The 27,474-nt window shown below is 42.7% G+C and overlaps 1 protein-coding gene across 4 annotated transcripts in view; it reads left to right on the forward strand.

Annotated features, from left to right (window-relative positions):
• Positions 1-26,521, forward strand: part of KLF7 (KLF transcription factor 7) — a 91,281-nt gene extending 64,760 nt beyond the window's left edge. For all 4 annotated transcript variants that reach the window (XM_073879474.1, XM_025892661.2, XM_025892665.2 and 1 more), the window contains 2 exons: positions 12,784-12,907; positions 20,219-26,521. In XM_073879474.1, the coding sequence (XP_073735575.1) occupies positions 12,784-12,907; positions 20,219-20,270 (176 nt within the window). In that variant the 3' untranslated portion in view covers positions 20,271-26,521. The remainder of the gene's footprint in view (positions 1-12,783; positions 12,908-20,218) is intronic.
• Positions 26,522-27,474: the final 953 nt, after the last annotated feature.

Genomic DNA, 27,474 nt, shown 5'->3' on the forward strand with positions numbered 1-27,474 from the left:
TTGTGTGTGTATCTGTGTGTGTGTTAATGTAGATTCCATGGATGGCTTCAATCATTGTGTTTTCTTCCTAATTATTCATATTCTGGAGCAGCAGAAAGAGGATGTAGGAGGATCTAGATTACAGTGTTTAAAGAAGGTTTGAAGAAGGACTTCTAACAGATGTGCGTGTTCGTTCCGTCAGGTTCATCAAGGATCTTTGGCATGTGTTTGGCATCCTGAGTCTTGGAAATACTAAAATGAATAAACCTGGTCTCTGCCCTTGAAGGAACCATTGGGTTTTGTGAGGCTACATCATGTAAAAAAAAAAAATGACTCAAGCAATATGATAAGACTCTTCTAAAGGAAGTTATAGGAACAGAGAGGAAGCAGAACCCAACTCTACCAGAGTTGGTCTAGAATCACTTCCCAGAGGATATGCTTTTTAAAGTAGTAGTGCCACACATTGGGCCAAGCTCTGAGAATACAAATATGCAGAGGCCTGGGTTCTGACCTCATGGCAGTCAGTCTTCTGGGGGGGATAGCTTGTCATCAAGGTCCCACAGGGTCTGGCTCTTACCACTTCTCCAGCCATTCTTGAAATTCCTCCTTATGGACTCATCCTCTACCCCAGCTCTAACAAACCACTGTCTCTCGTATCTGGGTCTTTGCACATGCTATAGCCTCATGCTGTTTATATGCACCCATGGGGCTTCCCCACCTGGGAACTCCTCTAATGCAGAGACCCTTTGCTTTTAGCTTTAATCTCCAGCACTGTCATTGCTCAGTACATATTAGACTGATAATTAATGTAGATTGACTCCAACTTGTCACATTAAAGAGGCTGTATTTTTACCATGAATGAATGAGCCCAGAAGTCTAGACATTTGACTTTGCCTGCTCACCCATGGACAGAGATGAGGTATTTCAGATAATGCATGTTAGGGCTTTTGAATCTGGAAGGCAAGGTGGTAACAACGCTTTGTGTACTGTTAATTTTTGATTGATCACCAATCTGTTAATTAGCAAGCATCACATGGAGTATGTATGATGTGCCTGAGCCTGTGCTAGACATTGTGGGTGGTGACGAAGAAGCAAGTGAGAATCATCTAGCCCTGTGCCTGGACACACATTGGGTTCTTAATCACATTTGTTGAATTGGCAGTGTTAGGCATCCCAGTGTTAAAAGCACTTTCTGTGTCATGGGTGAGGCAAGCAGGGCGATGGATCAAGGCATAAGAAATTAAACATCTCCCAGAACATAGTCAATAAGTAGCCAAAGACTGCAAATTCTGACAAGACTGTAGATTTCTGAGCAGGAGAAACACTTCAGCCTGGGGTGATACGTGGAAGACAGATTCATTCTAGTAGACGACATTCTAGTAAGTGGGACAGGGTGGGGAGGGCTGCTTGAGGATGCTGGAGAGCGAGGGCTTTATGTAAGCAGCAGTGGGTAGATTAGGGTAGAAAAATAAATGAGATGATTTTGTGGACATCTGTTTTTAAGTACATAGGTAGTGGTACATGAAGAGCATCTGTCTTAGGTTATTATTTGTCAAAATAAGACACTTAAATTTCCCTTCCGAGTTACCTTTTTCTTACACTTCATAGTCGGGTAAGGTACATATTTGGATTGCTTTAGCTAATGAGGAAATTCAGTCTCTGAAAAACAGTGTTTGATCATCTTGGAAGAGAGTTATGCAGACAAATTGATGTTTTAAAGCTTGGGTGATCTAATATTTACCTCTAAGAATCTCTAGAGAATTAGATCCATATCTATTCAACTTGAATAGTAGCTGGTCCAGGGGAGGGCCCATCTCTTTATCATCTCTATGTAAATTATCCAATTTGGGCTTCTTGAAGATTGATAAAGTTACCTTTTTTTTTTGCTTTTTAATTTTAGGGCAAATTGCCTATAAAATAATCATATGCTTGGGTCACTTTTTCTCCATGATCTGCATTTATATAATCAGGGAATAACAATTAATATTAGCTTTAGCTTAATCAGAACAAATTCAGGATGCTGAAGCCAATCATCTGATAGCTTCCAAAATCATATCTGTGATGGTTTTTGGATTATCCACTCCCATGGGTTTTCTATACCACTGATGCATCTCTTTTCATATTTATCAAACATGTAGCAGAAAGTTAACTTTTATCCTAATAGTAAATGATTCGGGCTTATATTTTCTCATTTTTAGTTAGTGAAAAGTTCAATATGCCTAGGACAATAGATTAGGCATCATCAACTACTGTGAGATGTACCAGTTGATGACATGCATAGGTCCTGGGTCTCATGAGGTTTGTTTCAGCCTCCCGCCACCCCCCTGCCTCCCACATATCCTGGACCTCCATGCACCCTCTGTTTCCATGACTCTCAGGTACCAGCCCTCTCACACTGCCCTCAGGCTCCCTCCAATCCTCTCCAGGAGGTAGCAGGTAAGCCTACCTTACCTCAAAGCTGTGTGCTCCGCATTTGTTCTTTTCCTTACTACTACCCTCCATGCAGAAGAATCTGTTTTTTGCGATATACACTTGAAGTCATACACCTGAATTTCCAACCTCTGCAATAAATTGGATCTTTGGGGGAAGGGTTCATGTTCTGGGTTGGTTTACTACTGGAGGGTGCCTGTCTGCATCAGAGATGTCACTTTCTGAGTGGCTCTGATATTAACTAAGCTTGGAACATGTGGGGAGCTAAAGTAACCTTTCTTTTTTTTTTAAAGATTTTTTTTATTTATTTGACAGAGAGACACAGCGAGCGAGAGAGAACACAAGCAGGGGGAGTGGGAGAGGGAGAAGCAGGCTTCCCGCTGAGCAGGGAGCCCGATGCGGGGCTTGATCCCAGGACCCTGGGACCATGACCTCAGCCGAAGGCAGATGCTTAACGACTGAGCCACCCAGGCACCCCTAAAGTAACATTTTTTTCTCTTCATTCTTAAAATTAGATTTTTAAAAGTGATTCAAAAATTAATAGTTTGGTCATTGTGGTTGTCATAGGCTGTGCCTACATACATCCTTTGCAATATGGTTGTCTTTATATTTGAATGCAAAAAAACAAAGATTGGCCATGAATTTAAAATTCATATTTTGAAATAATCAAGTTCCTCTCTAAATACATCGAAGTGAATTATGGGAAATTGGCTTACAGAATAGTACCTTTACTACTAAGTGGAAGAAATGTCCTATAAATTCATATTCAACAAATTCACATGGTGTCATCATCATCATCTTGACAGGAAAAAAGATGAATGTTTTAACAACTTTTTTCTTCAAATTCAGTTTATATCTAGCTTTTGACTTTATCGTAACCCTGGTGTCACCAAAATATGCTGAAATTTCCAAATTGACATTAAACTTTCTTTGGATTTATCTCTGAAAAAGCTGATAAAAATAATTTTAAAAAATTAATCTTGAGGGGCGTTTGGGTGGCTCAGCTGGTTGAATGTCCAACTTTTGGTTTTGGCTCAGGTCATGACACCAGGGTTATGGGATTAAGCCCCAAGTTGGGCTCTGTGCTCGGCGAGGAGCCTGCTTGAGATTCTCTCTCCCCCTCCCCCTCTGCCCCTCCCCTGGTACATGTGTGCAAACACTGGTGCTCTCTTTCTTGCTAAATATACAAATAAAATATTTTTTAAAAATTCAAAAAATATTAATCATGAATAGCAACAACAAAGACAAAAAGGATAAAACCAAAATAAGAAAAAAATGCAAAAAAAGAAAAAAGAAAAGAAATTAACCTCAGTGCCAGAAAAGTATGTAGTTTCCCTACCTGGTCATGCTTACCTATTTCACAACATGAGAACATATAACTTTAGGTATGAGTGTTGAATTCTACATTTTTAAGTGAGTTTATAGTCTTTTGAGAATTACAATAATACCTATCCTAAGACTTGTGGTATTTTATTTTGTTTTTTGGGGGGGGAGGGTATGAGTTACACCTCACTCAGCCCACTAAAAATATTAGAACACTGTATACATTTTTAATTAAATAAAGATTCAGTTTGACTTTGAGAATATTATGAGACCCCTTGGCCTAGGAGAAATATGCTGTGGTTTCTGAAACAAGCATTGGGATCACAGGCTGCACGCTGAAAGAACTCCATTTGCCAACAGCTATACTTAATTCCAGCATCTGGGGTAGTTGCCAGTCTTCATGACCAACCCAGTCTTCTTCCAACATTTCATACACATTTACCAGGAATCTAACACCTCACTTCCAAAGACTTTTTGGTAGAAGTTAACAGTCATTAAAAATGGAAGCTGGTGCCCAAAGATTTGTTTAATCTCGTGTATTTCCTGGCTGTGCTTTACAAGGTAAGGTAGATCTGAGAAGTGATGCTTGGGCTCTTTAGGTCTTGTGGAGAACATGTGCCCTTGCCCTGCACACAGAGCTGACACGGTCTCTGTGCTGTTAGCCTTCTCTGGCCTCCGCACGCCTGCACCCCTCTTCTGATATCCCCATCATCATGATAACACCTTTTTTTCATTTGGGACTTTGTAATTGACCAGTAACTTCCATATACTAGATTCCATTGAATCATCATAACTAGAAGGGAAGTAGGACAGATTTTTTTTCTGTTCCTTCCCCACACAGTTAAGAACAAGAAGTCCCAAGAAGAAGTTTACTCCAATCTGCAAGGCCACATTGCTATTAGGCAGCAAAGGCGGAACGAGAAGAATCTGGCTTTCTATGGCGAGACCTTTTTTTGATAACAAGTCCATTTTTCTCCAATAGAGCAATGATTCAAGTTTCATCAAGGCATCAAGGGATGGCTACCCTAATGCTCCTACAGAGTCCTAGAGATTTCCTCTCCCAGATGTCATGCGCATGCCTTTATCAAGCACGTGGGCCTTGTGTAGTTCATATGCACACGTGGGGCTTCCCCACCTGGGAACTCCTCTACTACAGAGACCCTTTGCTTTTAGCTTGAATCTCCAGCAGTGTCATTGCATGGTAGAGATTTGAGCCAACAATCAATGTAGATTGAATCCAACTTGCCACATTGAAGAGGCTGTATTTTCATCATCAGGGAATGAGACCAGAAGTCTAGGTATTTGACTTTGCTTGCTCAGCCAGAGACCCAGATAAGGTGTTTTGGAGAGATGCATATCAAGGGCTCAGGGATCTGGAAGGCAAGGTGGTAACAAGCTTTTTGGGCTGGGCATGGGAGAAAGTTTATGCTCGAGGTGATGGTGGGGTTTCCATATAGAAAATATATTTTCAAACAGTGCTGTCTAAAATAGAAAGCAAGTTGTATATGTAATTTAAAATTTTCTAGTAGCCACATTTTTTAAAAAGTGAAAAGGAATAGGTAAAATTAATTTTAATAATATTTTACGTAAACCAATATATCCAGGCTATGATCATTTCAACATAAAGTCAATATGAAAAAAAATTAATGAGCTCTATCTCACATTCTTTTTTAAACTAAGTCTTTGAAATCCAGAGTGTATTATGTACTTACAGCATATTTAAATCCATATGCTGAATTTTCAATAGTCAAAGTTAAATGTATTCCTACCATAACAAGAGTATAAAATATTCTTTATAACGTTTCGGTTTTAATTTTAATTAAACTTAGATTAGAAGTTCAGTTCTTTGGTCATTTAGCCACGTTTCAAGTGCTCATAGCCACATGCGGCGAGTGGCTACTGTCCTAGACACCACGGTTGTCAGTAGCTGTGGGATTATGTCAAAATTCTTTCCCACGCCCCTCCCCATATTCTGAAGTAGGAGCTACCCTTATTGAGGGCATGGTTTAACCTTTAGGTTATACATTTTATTTTATTTTATTTTATTTTATATTTTATTTATTTATTTGACAGGAGAGACACAGCGAGAAAGGGAACACAAGCAGGGAGACTGGGAGAGGGAGAAGCAGGCTTCCCGCCTGGCAGGGAGCCTGATGCGGGGCTCGATCCCAGGATCCTGGGATCATGACCTGAGCTGAAGGCAGATGCTTAACGACTGAGCCACCCAGGCGTCCCTTAGGTTATACATTTTAAACAGCCATTTTAAGGTGGTGATCCAGGCTATAAGGATTTAACCTGACTGAAGCTGGTCATCGTTTCATTAGTTGTTTTCTGAATGCCAGAAAAGAGAGGAAGCTTGTGTGTTTGGGGCAGTGACGGCTCCTTTATGCAAATTCAACCGCTCAGGTGTCCCAGCACCTTGGGGGCTGTTGGGTGAGCAAGTAATGGATGAATGAAAAAATCAACATGGAATGTAAATAAATGAGAACACATTTTATTTTATGTAGTTGTTGTAAATGCTCTTGAAGTTCTAGAAAAGAAAGCCTTTGTCTCGTTTTTCAACAATCACCTAATCTAAAATACCTTGAAAAAAGAGAATCTTGCAGATTCAGCTGGAATCCAAGAGGAACTCTGAGCCAGTTTTCCAAAGCAGAGTTAATAATTTGGGGTGTTTGGGCACCTGGGTGGCTCAGATGGTTAAGCATCTGCCTTCGGCTCAGGTCAAGATCCCGAGGTCCTAGGATCAAGCCCTGCATCGGGTTCCCTGCTCAGTGGGGAGCCTGCCTCTCCCTCTGCCTCTGCCTCTCTCTGTCTCCCTGTCTCTCATGAATAAATAAATAAAATCTTTTTAAAAAAATAATTTGGGGTGTTTTTTACTTGCAGCTCCTATACCCTGAGAAGGGATTGCCAAGCTGTGGAGTGATGTTTACTGCTTACTCTTTTTCCAGCGTTGAGAGCTTAGTGACATTTTCTCTCTCTCTCAGTCTTTATTCTCCAGGTGGCTTAAATTCTCTAGTGCTGGTGAGTGTGATGTGGAAGCAATTGCCTGGTTTTTGCTGATTTCCTCTAGATGTACTCGGTGGCAATGCAAACCCTTTACAAAGTATTCTTCCTCCTTTCCATTTTACTTTTCATTTCCTGATCTGCAAAATTTCAGGTTCCTCATCTAAGTCTTAAGGAGACCAGGACCTTGACATGCCCAGATAACAGAAATTTAGTGACATTTTTTAAAAAGTAAAAAGCAATAGATAAAATTAGTTTTAACAGAAATCTGGGCATGTCAAGGTCCTAGTCTCTCTAGGAATTGGATTAAGAACTTGAAAATTTGCAGATCAGGAAATGAATGCAGAAGATTTGCATTAACGATGTTTATTTTCAAGGGGTTTTTAAACCTGGAGTGCACGATTCTGACATGTTCATATTTTATTCCACAATCTATATCTTAAAGGCCAATTTATGGTACAGTACATTTGACATATCATTCATGCTCTCCCAAACACATATTCAGCGAGAACCTTTACAAATGAGTTCCATAAAATGACGCACTTGGCTTCCCAGAGGGGATGTTGCTCAGGAGACTGTGGTCCCAGATATGAGCTGAATATTACAGGAAGATTTTCAGGATATGCCTTTCTTTCGGCTCAGGCTGATCGAGAAGAAGTGGAAGTGACCTTTGATGGTGAAGGAGTATTTAATCCATCGTAGTTCCATACTTCATTCCCTGGAGTAGAGGATTGGCCAGCAAATAAACATTTTCTACTCTAAGCCAGTTCAATACGTAGAAACCCAGGGGCTGAAATCACACAGGCTGCCCTGCCCCCTGTGTCACTTGGTTCTTCGTTGCAAACCAGGATGCTTTATTCATTCCCTGTATCCTACGGGACTGAGCCAGGCCCTGCTTTAGTGCTGTTGGTAACCACAGCGAACAGAACAGATGCCTGCACAAAACTTACATTCTGGTAGGGGAAGCAGACAATAATACAAACAATATGCAGTCTAATTTCAAAGTGATTGAGTGATATGGAGCAGGTGACAGAATCTGCTGTTTTACAGAAGATGGTTGAGGGTAGGGCTCCCTGAGGAGGAGAAGCTCTAGAGCAGGGACCTAACTGAGGTGAGGGAGCAAGTATGCCAGGCAGAGGGGTTAGTAAGTGCAAAGGCCCTGAGATGGGGGTAGGAGATGGGATTAGAAAGGGGCCAGATCATATAGACTCTATACCACAGGGCTGCCCAGGCTTTTGACTTGAATTCTGAGAATGACAGGAAGCCACTGCAACATTCACACTGTAATTTCTTCTTAATCTCGTTTGGGTCATCAACTTCTTTGGCAGTCTGGTGAGGTCTGTAGAACGCTTCATAGAGTGTTTTCAAATGCACAAAATATAATCCAGGGGGATGTCAGAGAAACCAATTATATGGAAATATAGACACTAAAATCCCCTAGAAGGACCCCCCCCCCGTGCTGATTATATTTTCAAAGGATTCCTCGGACTTCTGTGGGGAGAATGGACTGTGGCATCCAAGTCTGGAAGCACTGAGACCAGCAGGCTTGGAGCCAAGCTGTTTCCATTTATCCTATGGAGCGGCGGTCTCTAAAGTAGGGCGTACAATGCAGTCTTTTTGAGTGCAGGAAGAAAAATGTAAACCTTCTATTTGTATTTAATTTAGTCCCATTCTTTTTAATTTCTGTATTGAAAGCATATTTTATAATATCCTAACATACTAAGACATTAGTATATATAATATATATACTATATATATATTTATATATATATAAATGTATAACATACATTTATACAATTCATGAATAAATCTACTTGTATTGGAGGTACATGTTCAAAGGTATTTATGTGCGTTTTGACCAATCAAATGTGATGATCATGTTGTAGAGAGAGTTACTCTGTAAGAAACTAAAAAAAAAATGCCATACTGGTTTAGCCCACATTCCATTTCGGAGGCCATTCTGTGGGAGAGCATGAATTCTTGCCATGATTCAACCTTGCTAAATGTCAAGTCCTGTTTCTTAAGCATCCTTAGCTCTCCTTAAGAGCCCTCCTATGGCTATAAATGTATTTACACCTGATTAGACCTACTATACCACCTCTGAGGGAAATACGTCTCCCGGGGTTAATTTCTAGATAGGAAAAGTAGATCTTGATATTCCACTTGCAATTCAGGGGGCTTCTGACAGTGTCTCCACTTCTGGCCCTGTGAACTGTGCAGGCACTACTATGCCCCCTCGCCCATCTGATTTGTGCTGTGCCTGCCTTCATCCACACACGCCTTCCAGCCTTGAGTCCTAATGTTTTAAGTTTCTCTCCCATCTGCCTGTCTCCTACAGACCTCTCCTGAACATTTTTGATCATTATTGAGTTGCTGTGAGCTGAAAGACAGGCATTGTCCCAGGTGCCATACAGTATAGCGTTGTGCAAGGGTATGCCATTTTCTGTGTTCTACCCAGGAATAGTGCCTGGAGTGGAGCAAGGAGATAAGGAGGGTGCAAGAGAGGGCAGGATGAAGGAGATAAGCTGATGTTGCGTAAAGTCCGCTCCAGTTACAACTGACTGCCCCTTTCTCTTTTTTCCTCCCTCCTTCCTTTCTTCTTCCTTTCCTCCCTCCGTCTGTCCCCTTTCTCTTCCTTTCTTCCTTTCTTTTAGAAAGAAAGCCATTCTTCTATAAAGAAAGAAACCCAAGATTTTTATGAAATACACAGAAATCTTTATGTAAGCTGTTCAGATGGAAACTAATGCATCGTGGATATAGGTGGCTCTGCCCCCGACATCAAGCAGTGGGTGCTGTTGTCTAGGGAGGTGTGATCTTGGCCTTGTAAAGTACTGACAGAGGATTTTCACTGATGCCTTTCAAGTAGGCACTGGTTTACAGAAGTGGATATGGGACCTAGAAATAAGGCCACCCTAATCCCATCATTTCTGAGCCCTGAATAGGAAGTCATATTCCCAATTCTTTATATATATTTTTTGCTCCTCTGATTTCTGTACTCGGCCTGTATCAGGCACTGCTCCTTCACCTGGTCGAGTTCTTTCTTGGTTATTTTAAAGTTCATATTAGTGAGCATTTGCCGAAATGGCAACTTAAAGGTAAATGAATCAGACACTGGAAAAATAGATTGATGAGGCACCATAATATATCTTGACTAAACCATAAGGACACAAAAGAGCTTCTTCTGCTAGCAGGAGACAATGTTAGGTGATACAACTCAAAGCCAAGTCAAACTCTCTGTAGTTTCTGTCTATACACTGGCAAAAGGGATACTGAAATGGCCACTGGATAGGATAATTGGCTTGTGCCAGAACTAATTGAGTCTATATTATTTTCTGGGAAGTATCTAAATCCTTAATATTAATCGTCAAAACAGAACTATTTAAAAAATTCACCAAGGGGAAAAACCAAACCGTTTGAAAGAACAATTTTTCCAAAAATATCTGAAGACATCCACTTGAACCTCCATTTTCTCTCTGTCCTTCCTCTGTCCTTCAAAATGTGGTTGCCTATGAGGGGTTAGTTCAATCATGGGTTTGATTTTGGGGAGTAGATGTCTCTGCTTGTGGCCATAGAATGTCGTGGGATTTCCAGATGCCTTGTTGTATTTGGGGTGTGTTGGGTCCCCCAGGCTCCAGGAACCTGCAGTGTTACTTGCCTTTGAAGGCCTTGGGTGGGTGGAGGGCATTGTGAATTTCTAAAGTCACTGACGTGCCTCATTCTCCTTTTTTATTTGTTTGTTTGTGTCAGATTTCCCTGAATAATGGAGGCTGGTGGGCAATCACTCACATTAAGTAAAGGACGCCAACACGCCTCTCAGGGAGGGCCCACTCTCTCCAGCTGGGGTCTCTTCTTTCCCCTCAGCATCCCATTCCTTCATAGTAGACCGCAAGAGCACTCAGGTTTTCTGGAGCATTCTCATCAGTATACTGAGAAAATATTTAAAACTTAAAAACACTATTTTTTCCAATATTTAGATTGCCCAGAGTGATTCCAGACTCAGCTGTCCGGAGCCTGAGCTTCGAAAGTTTTGGGTGACAACCTTCAGGCAGCTTCTGAGAGCACAGGTGTACATGGGAGGAAGAGAAGTTGAAATTGATAGAATATTTACCTTGTGTCTGGCTCAGGTTGTGTGTCCTATATATGACAACATATTTAAACCTCACAACAAACACGGGAAGCTCAGCCCCATTTGACAGAGAAGGACACTGAGGCATATTCTGTAATGCACTCTGTAATGAATGCCGATCCCAAGTGTGTTAATTCCAGAGTTGATTTGACACCCCCCTTCTGCTATTTTCTTTTCAGCAGGGGCAATTTTCTAAAATTTTGGCTTTAAGGACCCAGAAGGTGAACTTTTAACACTGCTCAGTGATTCTTTTTTTTTTTTTTCCCCTGGTCTCCAAAACTGAATGGGTTTCCTCCTGTGCTTCTAGCCCTCCTTCATGTCCTCTTGGTTCCCTTTAAAAGAAATGCCTGTGTTTCTCATTTCCTCTTCTCTAGGGGCCTTACAGAGCAGTAGCTCACTAGGGCATCGATTTAATGAAATGAAATTTTCAATCATGTTTGGTTCAATTCTAGGTGATACAAATAAAGAATTGTGAGCACTTTGTAGTCAGGTTTAAAGGGAAGGAAAAAGGTGGGAAGAAGAAAGTGGGTCAAGTATAGTACCTGGGCAATGTCTCCTTAAACGCTGCCTCGTGAAGGTCTGGCTATTAAAAATAGAGCAATAATGGGGCAACCATAGTACTACTTTGGCACCTGTGTATCCTGAAATTTGGGGTTTGGCAATTTATAACATTTACCAGTGATGTGAATCTTAAGTGAACCAGACAGTGTTCTAATGAATATATAATACCTGCGTATATTAAGTTATGCTCTCTGAACACTTTGAGCTATGTACTATTATTATCTCTAGAAAAAAAGAGACACAGATAGGTTTGTTAACTTGCCCGGGGTTAGACAGTTAGGGGCAGCACTGAAAGCTGGGCCTGGGAAGGTCGTCTTCGGGGCTCATGACCACTGCGCTAACCTGCCTCTCAAGTTACCAGGGCTCAGTAACTCTCATGACTTCATGGGGTTTTGAAAATTATTTTTCTTCTTAATCGGAACCAGGCACCATACAGTGGGAAGGGTAAATATTTGCCATGTTGGGTGACAGCTGTTGATGGGTTAAGGAAAAAGGTCTACAGAAAAATCATGTACTTTCTCTTACATATCGCTCCGTCTGTATTTACCATGCAAAAAGGTCACTTGAGCGCAAGAGCTCTAATTTTGTACTTCTAAGCAGCTTCACTGTGGCTAAAACCTTGCTCTACAAATTGGCTTTAGAAATATTTTGTAATACTCTTCATCTCTCTCTAATATGAATGCTCTGGAGCCATTAAGTTAGGGGCTTCTTAAATAGGACTTTGTGACTGCATTTTACATAAACGCCAGGAATCGTCAGGTGATTTTTGTTTTACTCTCAAGTCATAGCCCTTTCTCCTGACTGTCCATCCATTCCCATTTACTGGAAGGAACAGTGGTTCTGGGAGACCTGAGCTATTTGCCTTGTCAGTCAGCACCCTGGCTCCAGTTTGTGGTAGGAGGGAGAAGGCTAAAAAGGTTGAAATGGTAAATTACTGTAGGTTCTGGAGAAAAATAGAATTAGAAGCATTTGTGGTTCAGATGAAAATAGCACATTTTCTTTCTGCTTGGACAGTGAGGGGTCAAAGTGCTCCAGGGAATAGAAAATAAATAAAAATTGATCCTTCACCAGTTGAAGGAAATGCTCTGACTCTGGGAACCGAAATGACAGCTCCAGATTAGAGGATCCTGTGAAACCACTTTTGAAGGTTAAAACAACAACAACAACAACAACAACAACAACAACAACAACAAAATACCAGGAGCCTAAAGAAAATGTGACCAACTGTATTAGGAAATGCAGTCTCTCAAGAATAATTTATACAGCCCTTTTCCAAGACGATGGACAGGTAGCAGAACCTGATCAGGCATGTGGCCATTTTGTTCCTGTTGTTGACCATGGTTGTTCATCTCTTCTTGCAGGTGAGAAGCCTTATAAGTGCTCATGGGAAGGGTGTGAATGGCGTTTTGCACGAAGCGATGAGCTCACGAGGCACTACAGGAAACACACAGGTGCAAAGCCCTTTAAATGCAACCACTGCGACAGGTAAAGGAACACAGAAGCTGCTGGGATGGGGAGGGAGAAGGCGAGGCGGGTCCGGGTTGGGAGGGTGGGCCGTCCTTGTGCTTCTGGGGTTATCCCAAGCCTTTGCCTCGGACACTTAGGCCTGCGAATACCTTTTCCTTCTCCACTGAGAAAACCCAATGAGATAAGGGTGCCTTCTTGCATATAATCCAGAGATGACATAAATTCTTGGTTCAGTCACACAAGTATTTACTGAACACCAGCTTTGGGGCCAGGAACCATGTGAGCCACTGAGTGGCAATAAGACACAGTTCCTCCCCTCAAGGAGATGATGTGACAGATGATTTTACTATAATATGAAAAGTAATAGGATAGAGAATGGTCACCTGTAGCTGTTTCTTCTGATCTTTTTATTAACATCAATACCATTTTTCCTGATTCTTAATAACATGAAAGAGTAGAAAGCCTGCTCAATGGAAAGAAGGTTACTCATAAGGCTTTCTTCCGAAGCGTCATTAGAAATGAATTTATGAATTTACTGGTGAGAGTCCCCATTCTTTGGGGGCCTGAATCACTCTTTCTCCTTTGAAAATAGGTACAAAGTTCTAAAAGATGGCGAGGCTTTGAGAACTTATCCTATAATTCAATTTCCAACCTTCAGCATTTGATAGTGGAAGAAAGAGCACGTAGCAACAGATACTACACAAGTAATAGTATCTGACAGCCCTGGCATTATCAACCAATAAACCCCAAAATGGAGACTCTGCAGGCCAAGGTGAAGGCAGGATTAGGTTTAGACATAATCAAATAATGGGCTTGCATCTGAGCATGTTATCCTTCTAATCCTATTTCTGTGTTTAAAAGGAAGCTTAAGAAAATTAACCATCTTTTTAATGCAATACTAAAGGTCTCAGTTATGATGAGAAAAATGCTTCTAATACGATAAAAGCCCTGAAAGCCTCAGGGTTCCCCAGCTTGCAGGATGTCCGTAGAGGCCTGGCTCTCCGCGGGAGGAAATGAGATCGCTTTCCCATCCTGCCTCCCAGTCCCTGTGCCGGCCCCTCCCCACACCACCTTCCTCTGTTGTAGTGTGTGTGTGTGTGTGTGTGTGTGTGTGTGTTTGGAGAACAGAGCAGTAGTGGCCAAATCTCACACCTTCCTCTGTTGTAGTGTGAGTGTGTGTGTGTGTGTGTGTGTGTGTGTGTGTGTGTGTGTGTGTATGTGTTTGGAGAACAGAGCAGTAGTGGCCAAATCTCATGGGTGGCCAGCTGGCTTGGTGCTCCCTTAAAATGCTTATAAAGGAGCATTCATGTTTTTCCTCCTTTTTTCCCCTTCTTCCTGAAGAGGCTATTTTCCTCTTATCTTCATTCTTTAAGAACTAAATAAAGCCCCCATGCCTCCTGGAGTCCAGAGATAACCTCCCACCCCAGAGCTGAGGAAGTCCACACTGCGAAGCTATTGTCTCTCATTCCCTTGGAGCTCTCTCCTCTGCTACCCAAGAACACAACCTGCTTTTTTATTTCTATCCCATTACATGCAAGGCCCCCTGAATTGATGTGAATCAGTGGCTGTTTTGCTACAGGAGTATATTTGGGTAATGTTTCTCCTTATTTGACATCTTTCCTCAACTGCCATCTCAAGTTCATTTCTCTTTAGCCCTGGCCACTAATAAAGAAGCTGCATAGAGGGTGACTCTTTGCCCCCAGTCCTTTGAGGAAGAGCATTATATCAACTGGGATGAAGAGGAATCCCCTGTGAGTTGTGAAAGTATGGTGGTAGTAGGCATACACAGAAGTCGCCCATCCCTGAAGGGTGATAAGGCTACTACGTGGAGATTGTGCGTTATAGATTACATTCATCCTTTAGAAGTGGACAAAGAATTCTTACTGGGAAATTGCCAGAGCTAGTATTCCTCTCTGCAGATCAACTGACCTATTGAGGAATTTACAACTGTCCAGCAGTTTACTAGGATTAAATCTGACCATTTGTATGATTTATGTGGAGAAATATTTCAAGCCAACTGGGTATTTCAGGGAAGGAGGTGTCAGAGACGGGTAATTTGGTTAGCCTTTTGTTTTATTTTTCTTCACCAAAATCTACAGTTCCCGGAGCTAGAAATTTGCTGAGCAGATGGTACAAATTCTTTGAGAAGGTATTTGGGGGAGATTGTGATTTGGGGGAGATCTGGGTCAACGTCCTGTGACATTGGCCAAGAGTCAGGGCATTTTCCGCAATGTCAGAAATAAGGGGTTGGATTCTCATTAGTGTCTCACGACTGGCAGCACCTTACATTTCAATTGCAGTGACTGTGCTAAGAATAGAGCAGGTCCGGGAGGCGGCGTGGGGAACTGGAGTGGTCCCAAAGCAGATGAAAGGAAAGCCTGGCGTGACTGGGAGCTGGCATTCCTTAGAGGACTTTTACCATCCGAAAAGAGGGCATCTGTAGCCCTTAGCAGGACTCTGAATCCTGTAGGTAACACAGTGTGTATAAGTGTAAGAAACCTCCCTCTTCCTTCTTAGAATTTGAGAAATCAGACCACTCTAGAGGCTAAGCTGGCTTTGGGGCTTCCTGTCTTTAAAGCATGTACCAGGTCTAATTTATACTTTTATTTTGCCTGTTGGGTAGATTGAAAAAAAATAAATGAGTTTTTCTTTGTTTATTTGCTTTACTTACATTTAAAATTACTAGATGCCACAAAAATGTCTGCATCTCTGGCTTTGTCTGGAAAAATCAGAAGATCTGGTAACACTGGGCTCACATTCCCATGTGGCCATAATTTTCTGAAGCTAAATAGTAATCACTCCCCATTTGTGATGGCCATGTGATCACTAATTTCTCACTGTTCCCTCCGCTCCCTGCAGTCTCCCCAACATGAAGCCAGACCTTCCATTGCCGTGTACCATCACCCTTGTCCTCTTACAAAAGAGCAGTATTTCTTCATATCCAAGCCTTATCAAAAGTAGAATCTGATAGTCCTTGACCTATTGCACTCATTTACTTTATCTGCCAGGCCCCTGAAGACATTGGGTTTTGTGACCTCAGGCTTCAGGTTTGGGTTGGGGGAGAAAGCAGTGAGGCTCTGCCACTTCCTCGCTGTCAGACTGAACCGTATAGCCCATGGCCGGACCACAGCTGCTAGAAGGGTGAGGCTTGTTTCTCAGCCCATACAGCATGGGGCTGCTGGTGGTGGTAAACAGGGCGGTGCTACATGGGCCATTGTTCTGCCAACTCAACGCAGTTGTCATTCAGGGAGACTGCTGTCAGGGTAGTACCTTCAAGATCTTGGGCAGTTGAGAGGACACATTTGGATCTTTGAGTCAACCCATTTATAGGTGGTAACAAATACCAACCCATATCTAGCCCCTTTGGTGCCCTGGAGCGTTGCTGTTGGCTTAGTGCCCACATGACTTAACTGTGCCTTTTTCAGAAGCCAAGGGAAATGACAACAGTGGTTTGACTAGTTCTCTGTAATGAACAAATTTCAATCATTAAGGACATTCTTCTTTAAGGTCTTCTGACTACTGTATAGTCATAAATACTCTCTGGGGGTATATTACCCTTAGAATTATTTGATTCCACATTTCTAGATGGTGAGTTTATCTATTACCTTTTACTATTCCTATGTGGAGCTCAGTAAGTGTAAATTAATAAATATAAATTAATCATGACTAAGTATCTTGCTGGTGTATTGAATTTAAATAAAACCCCAATGGTGAGGGACCTAGTCTAAATTCTAAGCAGCGTATACTTCCGAGAATTTGAAGAAATAACAATGCTGTTTCAATTCAGGAGTGCAGTTAGATTTCATACCATGTTAAAGACTTGGTTTGGGCTTTTTTTTTCACTTTTCTTTTTCCCTGCAAGATCTCGAAGAATAAATACAGATGCTTGTACATATATTGCTAGATACCCAGCACACAGTAGGCAGTTGGGAAAGGCAGAATAAAAATTTGGAACTCATACATCACTGAATGGTGTCTGCAGATGAAATTCTGTATCAAGAATGCTATTTTCCCTTAGGTTTCCAGGATATAGAAAGGAAAGGGAAGGGGTGTTGTCCCCAGGCCAAGACCTGTCCTCCCCCGCTCCTGTCTCCAATCCCTCTGTTCCTCCCTCAGACAGGCAGGCTTCCTGGTGCCTGCTTCGTTGCTTTCTCACAGGTGCTCACTACTCAGGCCTGACCAGACTGACTTCTGGATTCATTTTCTAGTTGCTACCATTACCAATTGCTACAAATTTAGTATCATCTCTATTTAACGTTACAAATGTTTTATCTTGTAGGTGACTTCTTATAGGTAACCTTCTGTAGGTTAGAAGATCCACTGGGCTACAATTAAGGAATCGGCAGGGCTGTGTTTTTTCCCTAGAAGCTCTAGGGAAAAACCCGTTTCTTTGTCTTTTCCCACTTCCAGAGGTGGCCCACGTTTCTTGCCTGCTCGCCCCATCCCTCCGTCATCCAAGCTGTTGAGTCCTTCCAATGCTGCTGTGTTCTCTTTTAATTCCGTCTTCCGCTTTTGAAGATAATCTAAATAACATTGGCCCGACCCAGATAATCCAGAATAATCTCCTGATTAGCAGGTTAATTTCATCCACGGCCCTAATCCTCCTTTGCCACATAACCTAACATATTTACAGTTTCCAGGAATTAGGTGCAGACATTTGGTTGGGGGGAAACCCCTTTTTCTAGGTGCTACAAACTCCTGAAATTGACAGTTCAGCTCTCCCTTCTTCTCAGTCTAAAGAGCAGGTGTGCCTAGAACATGGGCTCCAGGGTCACACTACTTGGGTTCAGATTTTGGCTTTGTCTCTTTTTAATGACTATATCAGCTGGTAGAAGGGATAAGAATGGGATCTTCTTTACAGAGTTCTTGTTAAGGATGTTAACTTTAAAAAGGAAATGGCTACAAAAAGAACTTCCCAACTTAGATCTTCTCTCTCTAGCCTGTTGGGATGAAGGAAGGAAGGAGGGAAGGCAGAAAGGAGGCAGGGAGGGAGGGAGGGAAGAAAGAGAATAGGCAGTGGGCAATACTGAGTGTGCCCTCAGGACAGGACAAGGTCATGGGAGTTAACTGCTGAATTCCCTATAGGCTGTATTGCTGTTCTGTATACCAGTGACATCACCACTGTTTTGTGGTAAATTAAATCCTCTTTAGATGGCACTCTGAGGGATTATCCAAATATCTTGCTCATATTAAATTAGGGCCTAAAATAAGTGGGTGTAATTAGAATTATTATTATTCGGGGCACCTGGGTGGCTCAATCAGTTAAGTGTCTGCCTTCGGCTCAGGTCATGATCCCAGGGTCCTGGGATGGAGTCCCCACGTCGGGCTTCTTGCTCAGCGGGGAGCCTGCTTCTCCCTCTCCTTCTCCTGCTCCCCCTGCTTGTGCTCTCTCCCTCTCTCTGTCAAATCAATAAATAAAATCTTTAAAAAATTTTTTTAAAAAGAATTATTGTTATTCAGTATGTTATTGGATTATTTTATTTTCTACTGTACCTTCCCATTCTTATGTGTTTCCCATTTGCCTTGGTTCTGTTTTGCTTCACTTCCATGAGGTCCTATCCTGCATATGTGCCTCTTTCAAAAATCAACACAAACAGAGTGGGTGGAGAATGTTGGGGTCAGGAGATAGGGTGGGTTTTTTGTTTGTTTGTTTTAAGAATGAACAAACACAGGGAAATCCTGCATGGAACAGGAAGTCTTGCTAACCTGAAACAGGGCAGCTTGCTAACATCCTAACAAGAATCTTAGACTATGAGCATGGCTCGGGCCTCGGGAGAGCCTGGGAATATCCTCACAGGTAAGAGATGGCCAGTTTCAAGAGAAGAATCCAGAGGGAGAGCACACACTCAGAGCTATGCTGTCTTGTGTGCTGACTTTACTGGGATTCTAGCCAGAGCCTTAGATTGTAGGCTGCGGAGATATGGAGATGCCCACTCTATTAGTTATATGATACAGAAACCCGACTCAGGCTGATGTTAGCTTCGAAGGGTGTTTATTAGCTCAACTGACTAAGGAGACCAAAATTAGATTGGTCTTTAGGTTTGGCTGGATCCAGGGTCTCAGATGTTGTCATCAGGCCTCTTTCTCTCTCTTTCTGTCCTCCTGCCCATTTTTCTCCTTTGACTTTGTTCTCAAGGAGGCTCTTTCCCACATGGCCGTATGGATACCAGCAGCTCCAGCTTCAGTCTTAATAGCACAGTAGCCCCAGTGGTAAAAGAGCTTCTCTCTTTGAGTAGTTTCAGCAAGTGTTCAGGACTGGCTCTCATGAACCTTGATGGGTCATGCGACTGTCACTTAGTGGACCACCACAGCCATAGCTTTAGCCTTAGGAGGAGGGTCAGTCAGCCCCATACAACTGGGAGCGCAGAAGCACAGCTGCCCAAGAGAAGATCAAGTTGCTGGTGCCAAAGGAAAGGGGGAGGAGTGAAGATGACCACTGCCTATGCTCTGAGGCTGAGGAAGGCACTCAGTGGTGGCCCTCAGGCACCAAGAAAACTGGACGTTCGAAAGGGTGGGCATTCGAAAGAGGGGCCTTGCAGATCTGCCTGAGTTTTAATCCCAAATCTGCCACTAACTAGCTGCATGACCCTCGCCTCAGTTTCCTTACCCCCCCCCAACACACACACACGAGGTGTGAACACAGCATGGAAGGTTGCCCAGAATGGTACTGGGTCATACTGGGGACATGCCTAGCACATGCCTGCATGTTATCTCATTCTCAATAAGCATGAGCTCACTTCTCCATTCTTTTTCTTGACTTGGTATAATAGAGACCTTGTAGGTATCACAGGCAGCATTTCTGGGTCTTCATCGACTCAACTCTGGGTGTTGAAATGTTAGAGTTTCACCGTTGGATGATATGAGCTAATCATTTTCTGCCGTACTTCTGGTATACGGGCACGTCCTGTGTTTCCAAAGCACCTTCCTATTAGTTTCTTCTTTAATAATGACAACTATGATAATAGTTAACGTTCACAGACATCTTCCTTCCTATGTGCCAGGCAATATTCTAAGCACTTTATGTAGATCATCTCATTAATCCTCAAAACCAGTCTATGAGGTGAGTGCTGTGATTACCCCCATTTTACCGAGGAGAAATGAAGGCACAGAGAGTTTAACATGCTCAGAGTCACACAAGGGTTGGAAGAGCTGGGGTTAGAACCCAAGCAGTCTGACCCTGAGCTTACCTTCCCCACACAGTGCCTTGTTTCTCAGTACATATGTACTGCCACTTTTTGAGGTAGGGTTAATCATTTTTTAAGGGGTGCTGGAAGTTGAGTTTGTTGCCTGGACCCCTCTTATATCCTTGTTGTTGTTTATATTTCCTAGGTGTTTTTCCAGGTCTGACCATCTTGCCCTCCATATGAAGAGACATATCTAAAACCCCTAAAGGCCAGAGTTGTCATGGCGTCGGCCGTTGTCTGAAGGAAATGCCGTGAGGCAGGGGGCTGGACTTCAGGCGGGGTTCCATTACCTCGCAGAAGAAAGTTCTCACTCATAAACCTCTGTGTACACACACACACACACGCGCACACACAGACACACACAGACACACACACACGCACTCACATAGACCCACACACACACACTGTCATGCACTCAGCTATATTTAAAATATATACGTCTATTCTTTATGCCTTGCCCTTGCCAGATGGTAGAAGACGAAGAAGAAGGAAACCAGGTGAACTCAGCAAGGCAGACTGGCTGCTTACTTCAGCACTATTGGAATTATTTCCCGCTGTTGCCAATGGAAATCAAAGAAAATGGATGTGACGTCTCTGCAGGTGGACGGCAGTAAGAGGGGCTTATTTAACTTGCTTCTCAGTGCAACTTGATAGGAGAATACAACGTCGTAAAGTTGCATATGTGTAGCACTAATGTTTCTTTTTAAATAGTTGGGGGAAAATGACCTAGAAAACCAAATTGCAGTTTGGTAGCCAAAATTAACTCTTGGTTTATTTGTCCTTTGTGTGTGAAAAGTCCTACTATTCCGTGCGTCCGACTTCCTCACAGAACTGTTGATCGGTTTTGGTTCTTCTTAGTACTATTGAGATCTTTCGAGTCGATACCAACGGCCTTAGCGGCGGCAGACTCTGGAATAACACCTTACACCTTTCTGGCCTGCATTTCTCTAGACTTCACTCTCAAGGGAGGAGTTTTCTTTTCTTACTTTTTGACTCTTGCACACCATATGCACTAGGGATTCTGGAAACTTCTAGCATGACTGCAAAGTGGCCAAGAGAATAAAGTCCTTGATGATAAATCACAGTATATCCCTTGAGCCTCACCTTATTGCCAGTGCTAGATTTTTTCTTTTTAATCTCTCTGTTTTTGCTAATGAAAACTTGAAAAGCTTATTTGGAAGCTTAAATGTTTTATCTTTTCTCCATGGACTAAATAAACCTCTCCAGGACTCGCTCGGCACCTGGATGTCCAGCTCTCGAAGCAGCCAATCAGATGGGACATCACAGTTCTCTCATCCCCCTTGAGGCATCATGACCTCAGCGCATAGTGATCAACCCCGTGCTGTGTGTCATTGCTACCCTGTAGCCAGTTTCAGCATAGATGTCGCTAGTCTCAAAGGGCAGCTGCATATTTAACCTAACTCTGGGTTATGACCTGACAAAAAGCCAAAAATATCACTCTTTCCAGGAGTGGGGAGAACTGAGGATGCCTCCCGAGTCTAGTGGCTTCAGAAAACATCATCCTATCTTCCTCTCTCATATCCACTGAGCTCATACTCCCCCACTTGTTAAAACACACAATTCAAAATGCCATTGTGGGAATGAAGGGTGGACATTTAAGGAAAGGGTTGAGAAGTTTCTCTCACGGTCTGTCTAAAAGGAGAGACGCGTTTCTAAATCTTTTTGGCTAGACCCACCATGACTTGTGACCTAGAGCACCCGGGATCAAGAGGCCTCACATTTACTCTGCAAGCTGACTCCAAGGGGGTTCACATTCCTCACTTTTCATCCCACACACATCCACTATCGGTCTCTTATCTACCCGCATTCTTAGCTAGCTGGCACTGGCCTCAACTCCAAAGACTGCCTTTAGGACCATTCAATGGCCTATGCAAGCAAGCGGGGTGGTTATTAGGACAGATTGTATATTTTGTATATTCTGGGACCATCCCTTCAAGACACGTCTAAAAAACAAAAATGGCATTTGGTCCGCACATGGTTGCTGCTCCTTCATACCAGCTGGCTCCCCTTCTGCCCACCTTTGACTGTTTGACTCATTGACTGTTAAAATGCCGCCCCATACCTATTTGGGATGCAAAACTGAAGTCTTTAAAAGGAAATAATAATATAAGAAACACAAATACATGTATGACAGCAACCTTCAAGATCCTTGGCATTTGGTTTCTCAGCTTTCTGCAACCTTTGATTTCCCTGAAATGTTGAAAAGTGCCCATCAAAGGGTAAAGGAGCCTCCTGATCACAAATGTGGTAGCTTACCGATGGGACACCTGGGCATTCTGAGGTCTGGCCCTTAAAAGTTTTCTTTCTCTTTTCCCCTTTTGCAAGGTAGACCAAAAACCAAAACAACAGCAACAACAACAACAACAACAACAGCAACAACAAGAACAAAAACCAACAACAGCAACAACAACAGCAAACAAAAACAAAAAGAAAAACCACCCTAAAACACACACACCTAAAAATCTGCCCATTTGCCGGAGGCAATTCTGTATATGTTAGTTGGAGGGTATTTAAAAAAAAAAAATCAGTTTTATTCCAAAGATTTAAAACTAGACATGACTTAGAAACATTTTCTGGAGCACTGCTTGCTGACAATCTCATAGTTCTCTACTGCATTTGAGTGCATTTCGGGGCCAGTCCATCAGGGCGTATCATGGGATTATATTTGAATGTGTGGTGCATCCTTTCTGGGTGAAGGATGTGTGAGGGACCTTAAACCTCAGCTGTATTCAACTGTAGCGCCTCCAGTCAGTGCACTAGATGAAACTTTAGACACCCCAGATTTTGTTGGTTCGTTGATTTCCCTTTCTATAGCAGCCTCCAGCATGAATGCACGCACATACCCGTGATGGCATTATAGCCGTGGCTGCCACCATTTACAAATGTTCTCTCCCCAGCTGGAGCTGCTCTTGCCTCTCGAAATGCTATTATTAAGGGTTTATAATACTGAATTTAATTTTTGAACTGACCAATGCAAGGCTCTATTAAAAAGAAAGTTAAAAAAAAAAGAATGCAAAAGAGTAATCATTGCTTGTTTGCTCCCTGTTGTCATCTGTGGTCTTGAAAAGTTCTCATTTGAATGTGGCGGAACAAAGGCCCTTTGCTCCTCATTAGTGTCTGAAATGTTCAGTGATTCCTTCTCTTTTGTATCAGTGAGGTCCTTTGTACTGGGTTCCTGACCTTTCTCAGAGCAGGGTGCGCTGAACCACAATGGTGGGGCTTGCTTGCTTCCGAGTCATTTGTGGACTGTGAGAATTGGCCTGAAATTTGGTGGGTGCTAAGTGTATGGCTTTGAAACTGTTCTTCTCTAGCCCGAGTGACACCTGCGAACGATAACCTATCCCTAAAAGCTAGGGTAGCACCAGTCATTTTGGAAGTGGATTTGTGAGAACATGTCCATCATCTCTGAAATGGCAGAGATGGTTGGTAAGAGTCTGCGGAGAGTGAACAGGCTCTCCAAGAAATCACCGTCTGAAGATACTTGGCTCCCAGGAGGACAGGTTATTTAAAACAGTGCTTTACTGGACATTTGAGACACATTAAACCATTGCTTTCTCATTTACCTCCTGACATTCCCCGGGACCCCAAATTTGGAAGGAAAAACCTGGCATGGTGTTTCTTGTGGTTGTCCCCTCAAGCACATCTTGTCCAGGGTTCCGAGTTTGATGTATAGAGAAAGCGTGTTTCTAAGCCATTGACAATTTTCTTTATTTCAAGTTGTGCTTCTTTCTCCTACCACATGGCTGTAAGTCAAAGATGTGGAAACATGAAATTATAATGCTTCTCCTAGCTACTGGCCTCCTGCCCCACTGATGGTTAATTGGCCCAGCTTAAAGCCTGGTGGTGATGAGTACTGTGTCCAGAAAAAGAAATGTTCAGATTCCATGACAAAGCTGCATTTTATAAAAATATCGGAAACCCCAAAATGAACTTCATGCTGCCCATCTCCTTCTCCTCTCCATGTGCTTTCCCTTGCAAAGCCCTTCAAACCCCCCATCTCCTCCCCTCCTGCACCTCTTGTGCCCTTTTTACATCTTAGATTGCCTGATTATAACAGGGTAAAAAAGACAGCCAACCTCACGCACGATTAGCAGAACTGATTCCTATTTTTAAAAAAATCTTCTTTGAATCTAGAAGCCAGAGAAGATTTTTTAAGGACTTGAGTTGGGGATAAGCTTCCAGGGTAGCCATGTCTATTTGCATCAAAGGGGAACTAAATGGGACTTTCAGGGCAGCTCACCTAGTGCATTCAGAATATTCCGCCCATAGCCCCCCCGTGCCTGAATTCGATGGCAAAGTCAAAAGAAATGAACTCCACCGGCAAGAACGGCAACATCTAGTGATCGGTTTCATTGGTTCAAAATGATTTCCTCGATGGAAGTCGCTCCGTAAGATAAAAAATCCAGTGCGAAGTGCTTTTGTCTTCTCTTTTGCATGAGTTGGTTTTAGGATAAGGAAGAAGGTAGGGAAAGTCAGAGAGATGCAACGTATTTAACTGCAAAAATCAGGTTCATTGTTTCTTTCTTTTTCAAAGATCTTACGAGGGCCAGCATTTCTGGCCGTAATTTTGCACCCGGATCTTTGCCAAAGTGAAAATTCACTAAGTAGAACCTGTTTGAAATGTACTTGTGGAAACTTTCCCTGGCCTCTTCTGGAGGTGGCCACCTGCCAAGCGTGGGGTGGGGGCAGGAGTTGAGAGTTCGAATTCCAGGTCTGGGTTGCATTTCGGTAAACATGGTGCGATCTCAGTTTGGAAACGAGTGGGGCTGGCCTGAGCATACATCGATGCCTCTTTGACGGCCTACTTTCCTCAGTGAGGATCTTTGGGAATATGTGGGATGGAACAACAAAAATGTGTCCAAGGAAACAAAAACTGCTGGTCAGTGTGAGATCCCGTGACTAATGGCCTGAGGCTTCAGGGTTTTCTCTTGCTTTTAACACTCTTAAATCCCCTTGGCTGGTTCCTCATAGATCCTGGAAAAGGGGGAAAAATAAAGCTGCAATTCACTTTCTTCTGCGCGCCCTTCCAATAGAGTACTGTATTCTTCAGGTGTTTTGCATTTGCGTTTATAAGTCCTCGGGAAACAGGTATCAAAAATGGCAGAGCGAAATCCTAGGCCGTCCGTCACTTCACTAATTATCCCAAACCAGATACTCTTTTCAAACAGGGCTCCCTCTCAGCGGTCACGAGGGAAGGGTGATACGTTCTTTGTTGGGGACTGTTTATACAATTTTTTTCAACTGTAAGCTTTGGAATCGTAAATTGCTTTGACTCCAGCTTCTGTCTACTGCCATAAAATGGACCCCACGTCAGAATAATGAGGGTGGTATGTGTGCCCACGCCTAGACACGTGGGCAGATGTACCTATTGTACCTTCGCAGAAGGAAAACAGGCTACTGACGTTTAAGAGGAGTAGCCACCAGTGCCTAATATCTTTTGGGGGGGATGGATGCTTATAATGCCAGTATATTGAAACCACACTGGGAGCTCCACATGGAGGGGAGGGGCGGAGGGTGGGGAGAGGGGACATTTTAATCCTAGGCCTTGGGACTGGAGGCAGAATGATTTCTGCAAATCTAGGCCCTGAAAGGCTTTGGGGCTCATTGGCTGGTTCTCAACCTTTTTATTTTAGTTTTCTTTTCCAGCATGCATTTCCTATCTAAACCCAGACTTGGTTTAATTTCCTTATCTTTCACTTCTGCTTCATTCCAGGGAGGAAAAATACACCTATTATGGCCAAGATCTCCTTGCTAACACAGAGGCAAAAATAAATGTTTAATGTTTTTGCAGCCTCCCCTTCCTTTCTGTAAATCCCCACCCCCACCAAAACCCTTCCTCTCTCATCACGTTGTCCCCCTTCCTCTCTCATCACCCTCTCTCCATTCCCGCCACACAACTCCCCAGCCACCACCACTTTGCTTTCCAGTCTCTGTTATCCTCTTAACAATTGCTTGAAGAAATTTATTTTTGCACTATACATTTTCTTTTTGCCAGATGTGTCTAACAAGTGTGTTCGGAGAGACCTCCTCCCAGCCCCCTCCCCTTCCCCTCCTCCCCTCGGTCACATTCTCTCAGGCCTTCTCTGGTATTTATAATATATCACAGAAGTACCCAGTCTTATAGCCCTCGGTTATGCCTTTTTTTGACATTTTATTTTTTTTAAGCTTTTTATATATATATATAAATATATTACTTTGTCAAGTTTTTTTGCTGTACAAAAGTCTTAAGATTTAAAACTATTATTTGTATTATATGATGGTGGTATGTTAATGTTACAAAATTATTAATGAAGAAAAAATTTATTTTTGTTACTGGTCTGTTTCATAATTCTTTTTTAAATTGGTATATTGTAAGATATCTATGCAAAAAATGTTATGTGACGCATTTTTATTTAAGAATGTAATATGTGTAATAAACAGTAGAATGTGTTTGGCCTTGGAATGCCTTACTGTATTTCTCCTTAGCTTATTTCGTCGGGAAGAAGAAAATCCTCAAAGAGACACAAATGGGTCCTTATATACCTCACGAGAGTTTTCTTTCTCAGAGAGAGAAAGGGAAGTTGGGATTAGGTCATTTTTCTTGGTTCGGGAGGTTGTTCGTGCGTGTGTGTGTGTGTGTGTGTGTGTTTGTGTACGTGTGTTTTATGGTTTCACTGAGGTACCTCAGTTCCCAAATAAGAAGGAACTCCGAAGACAGTTTGTTTCTTTGAGGGGAGGGGAGCAAATGGAGGTTATGAAAAGCAATATTTTAGAACGAGGTGGCTTATGGGATGTTGTTTGTTTCAGGGGTTAGGAGAGGCTTATTGAAAGCAGTTTATTTGGTGAGAGACGGGGCAAGTTTGTTCTGGGTCAGTGTTCAATAGGAGCATATTTGGAAAGGATAACTGGAAGCGGTTTGTGGAGGAGGGAAGGGCCAAGGCTGGAGGGAATATGTGAGGGGAGGGGAGGGGAGGGGAGGGGGAGTCCGCGTACAGGAGATGGTTGGGCACAAAGTGAGGAAGAGACGGCTGACCAGAGGTGGAGAACTTCCTGTAGCGCCATGGAGGGCAGGAAGGTAGATGCAAATACGAGCAACCTCAAACAGGAGAAGAGGCAGATGAAAGCCCCAGGGAAAACTCTCAGACCCCAAAAAGAACACTCATGAAAATCGTCTCTTCCACGCATGACCTCCAGGCAAGAACATCCAAGTGAGGAGGAAGGTAGAGAACCTAACTGGTGTTATTATCCCAGCATTCCTTTCAGGGCGAGTCCCCAGGAGAAGTGGTGTCATTAACTGGAAACAACAGTAAACACCTCTTTCACTTCCCAGGGACACCGCGCTCCTCAAGCTTTCTTTTCACGCTTTGGATTTGGAAACGGATACAATGGTGAGTAACTTTA

This window comes from Callorhinus ursinus, unplaced genomic scaffold (genome assembly GCF_003265705.2).
Source record: "Callorhinus ursinus isolate GAN/ISIS: 27379988/994484 unplaced genomic scaffold, GSC_fseal_2.0 scaffold2, whole genome shotgun sequence".
Classification (NCBI taxonomy): domain Eukaryota; kingdom Metazoa; phylum Chordata; class Mammalia; order Carnivora; family Otariidae; genus Callorhinus; species Callorhinus ursinus.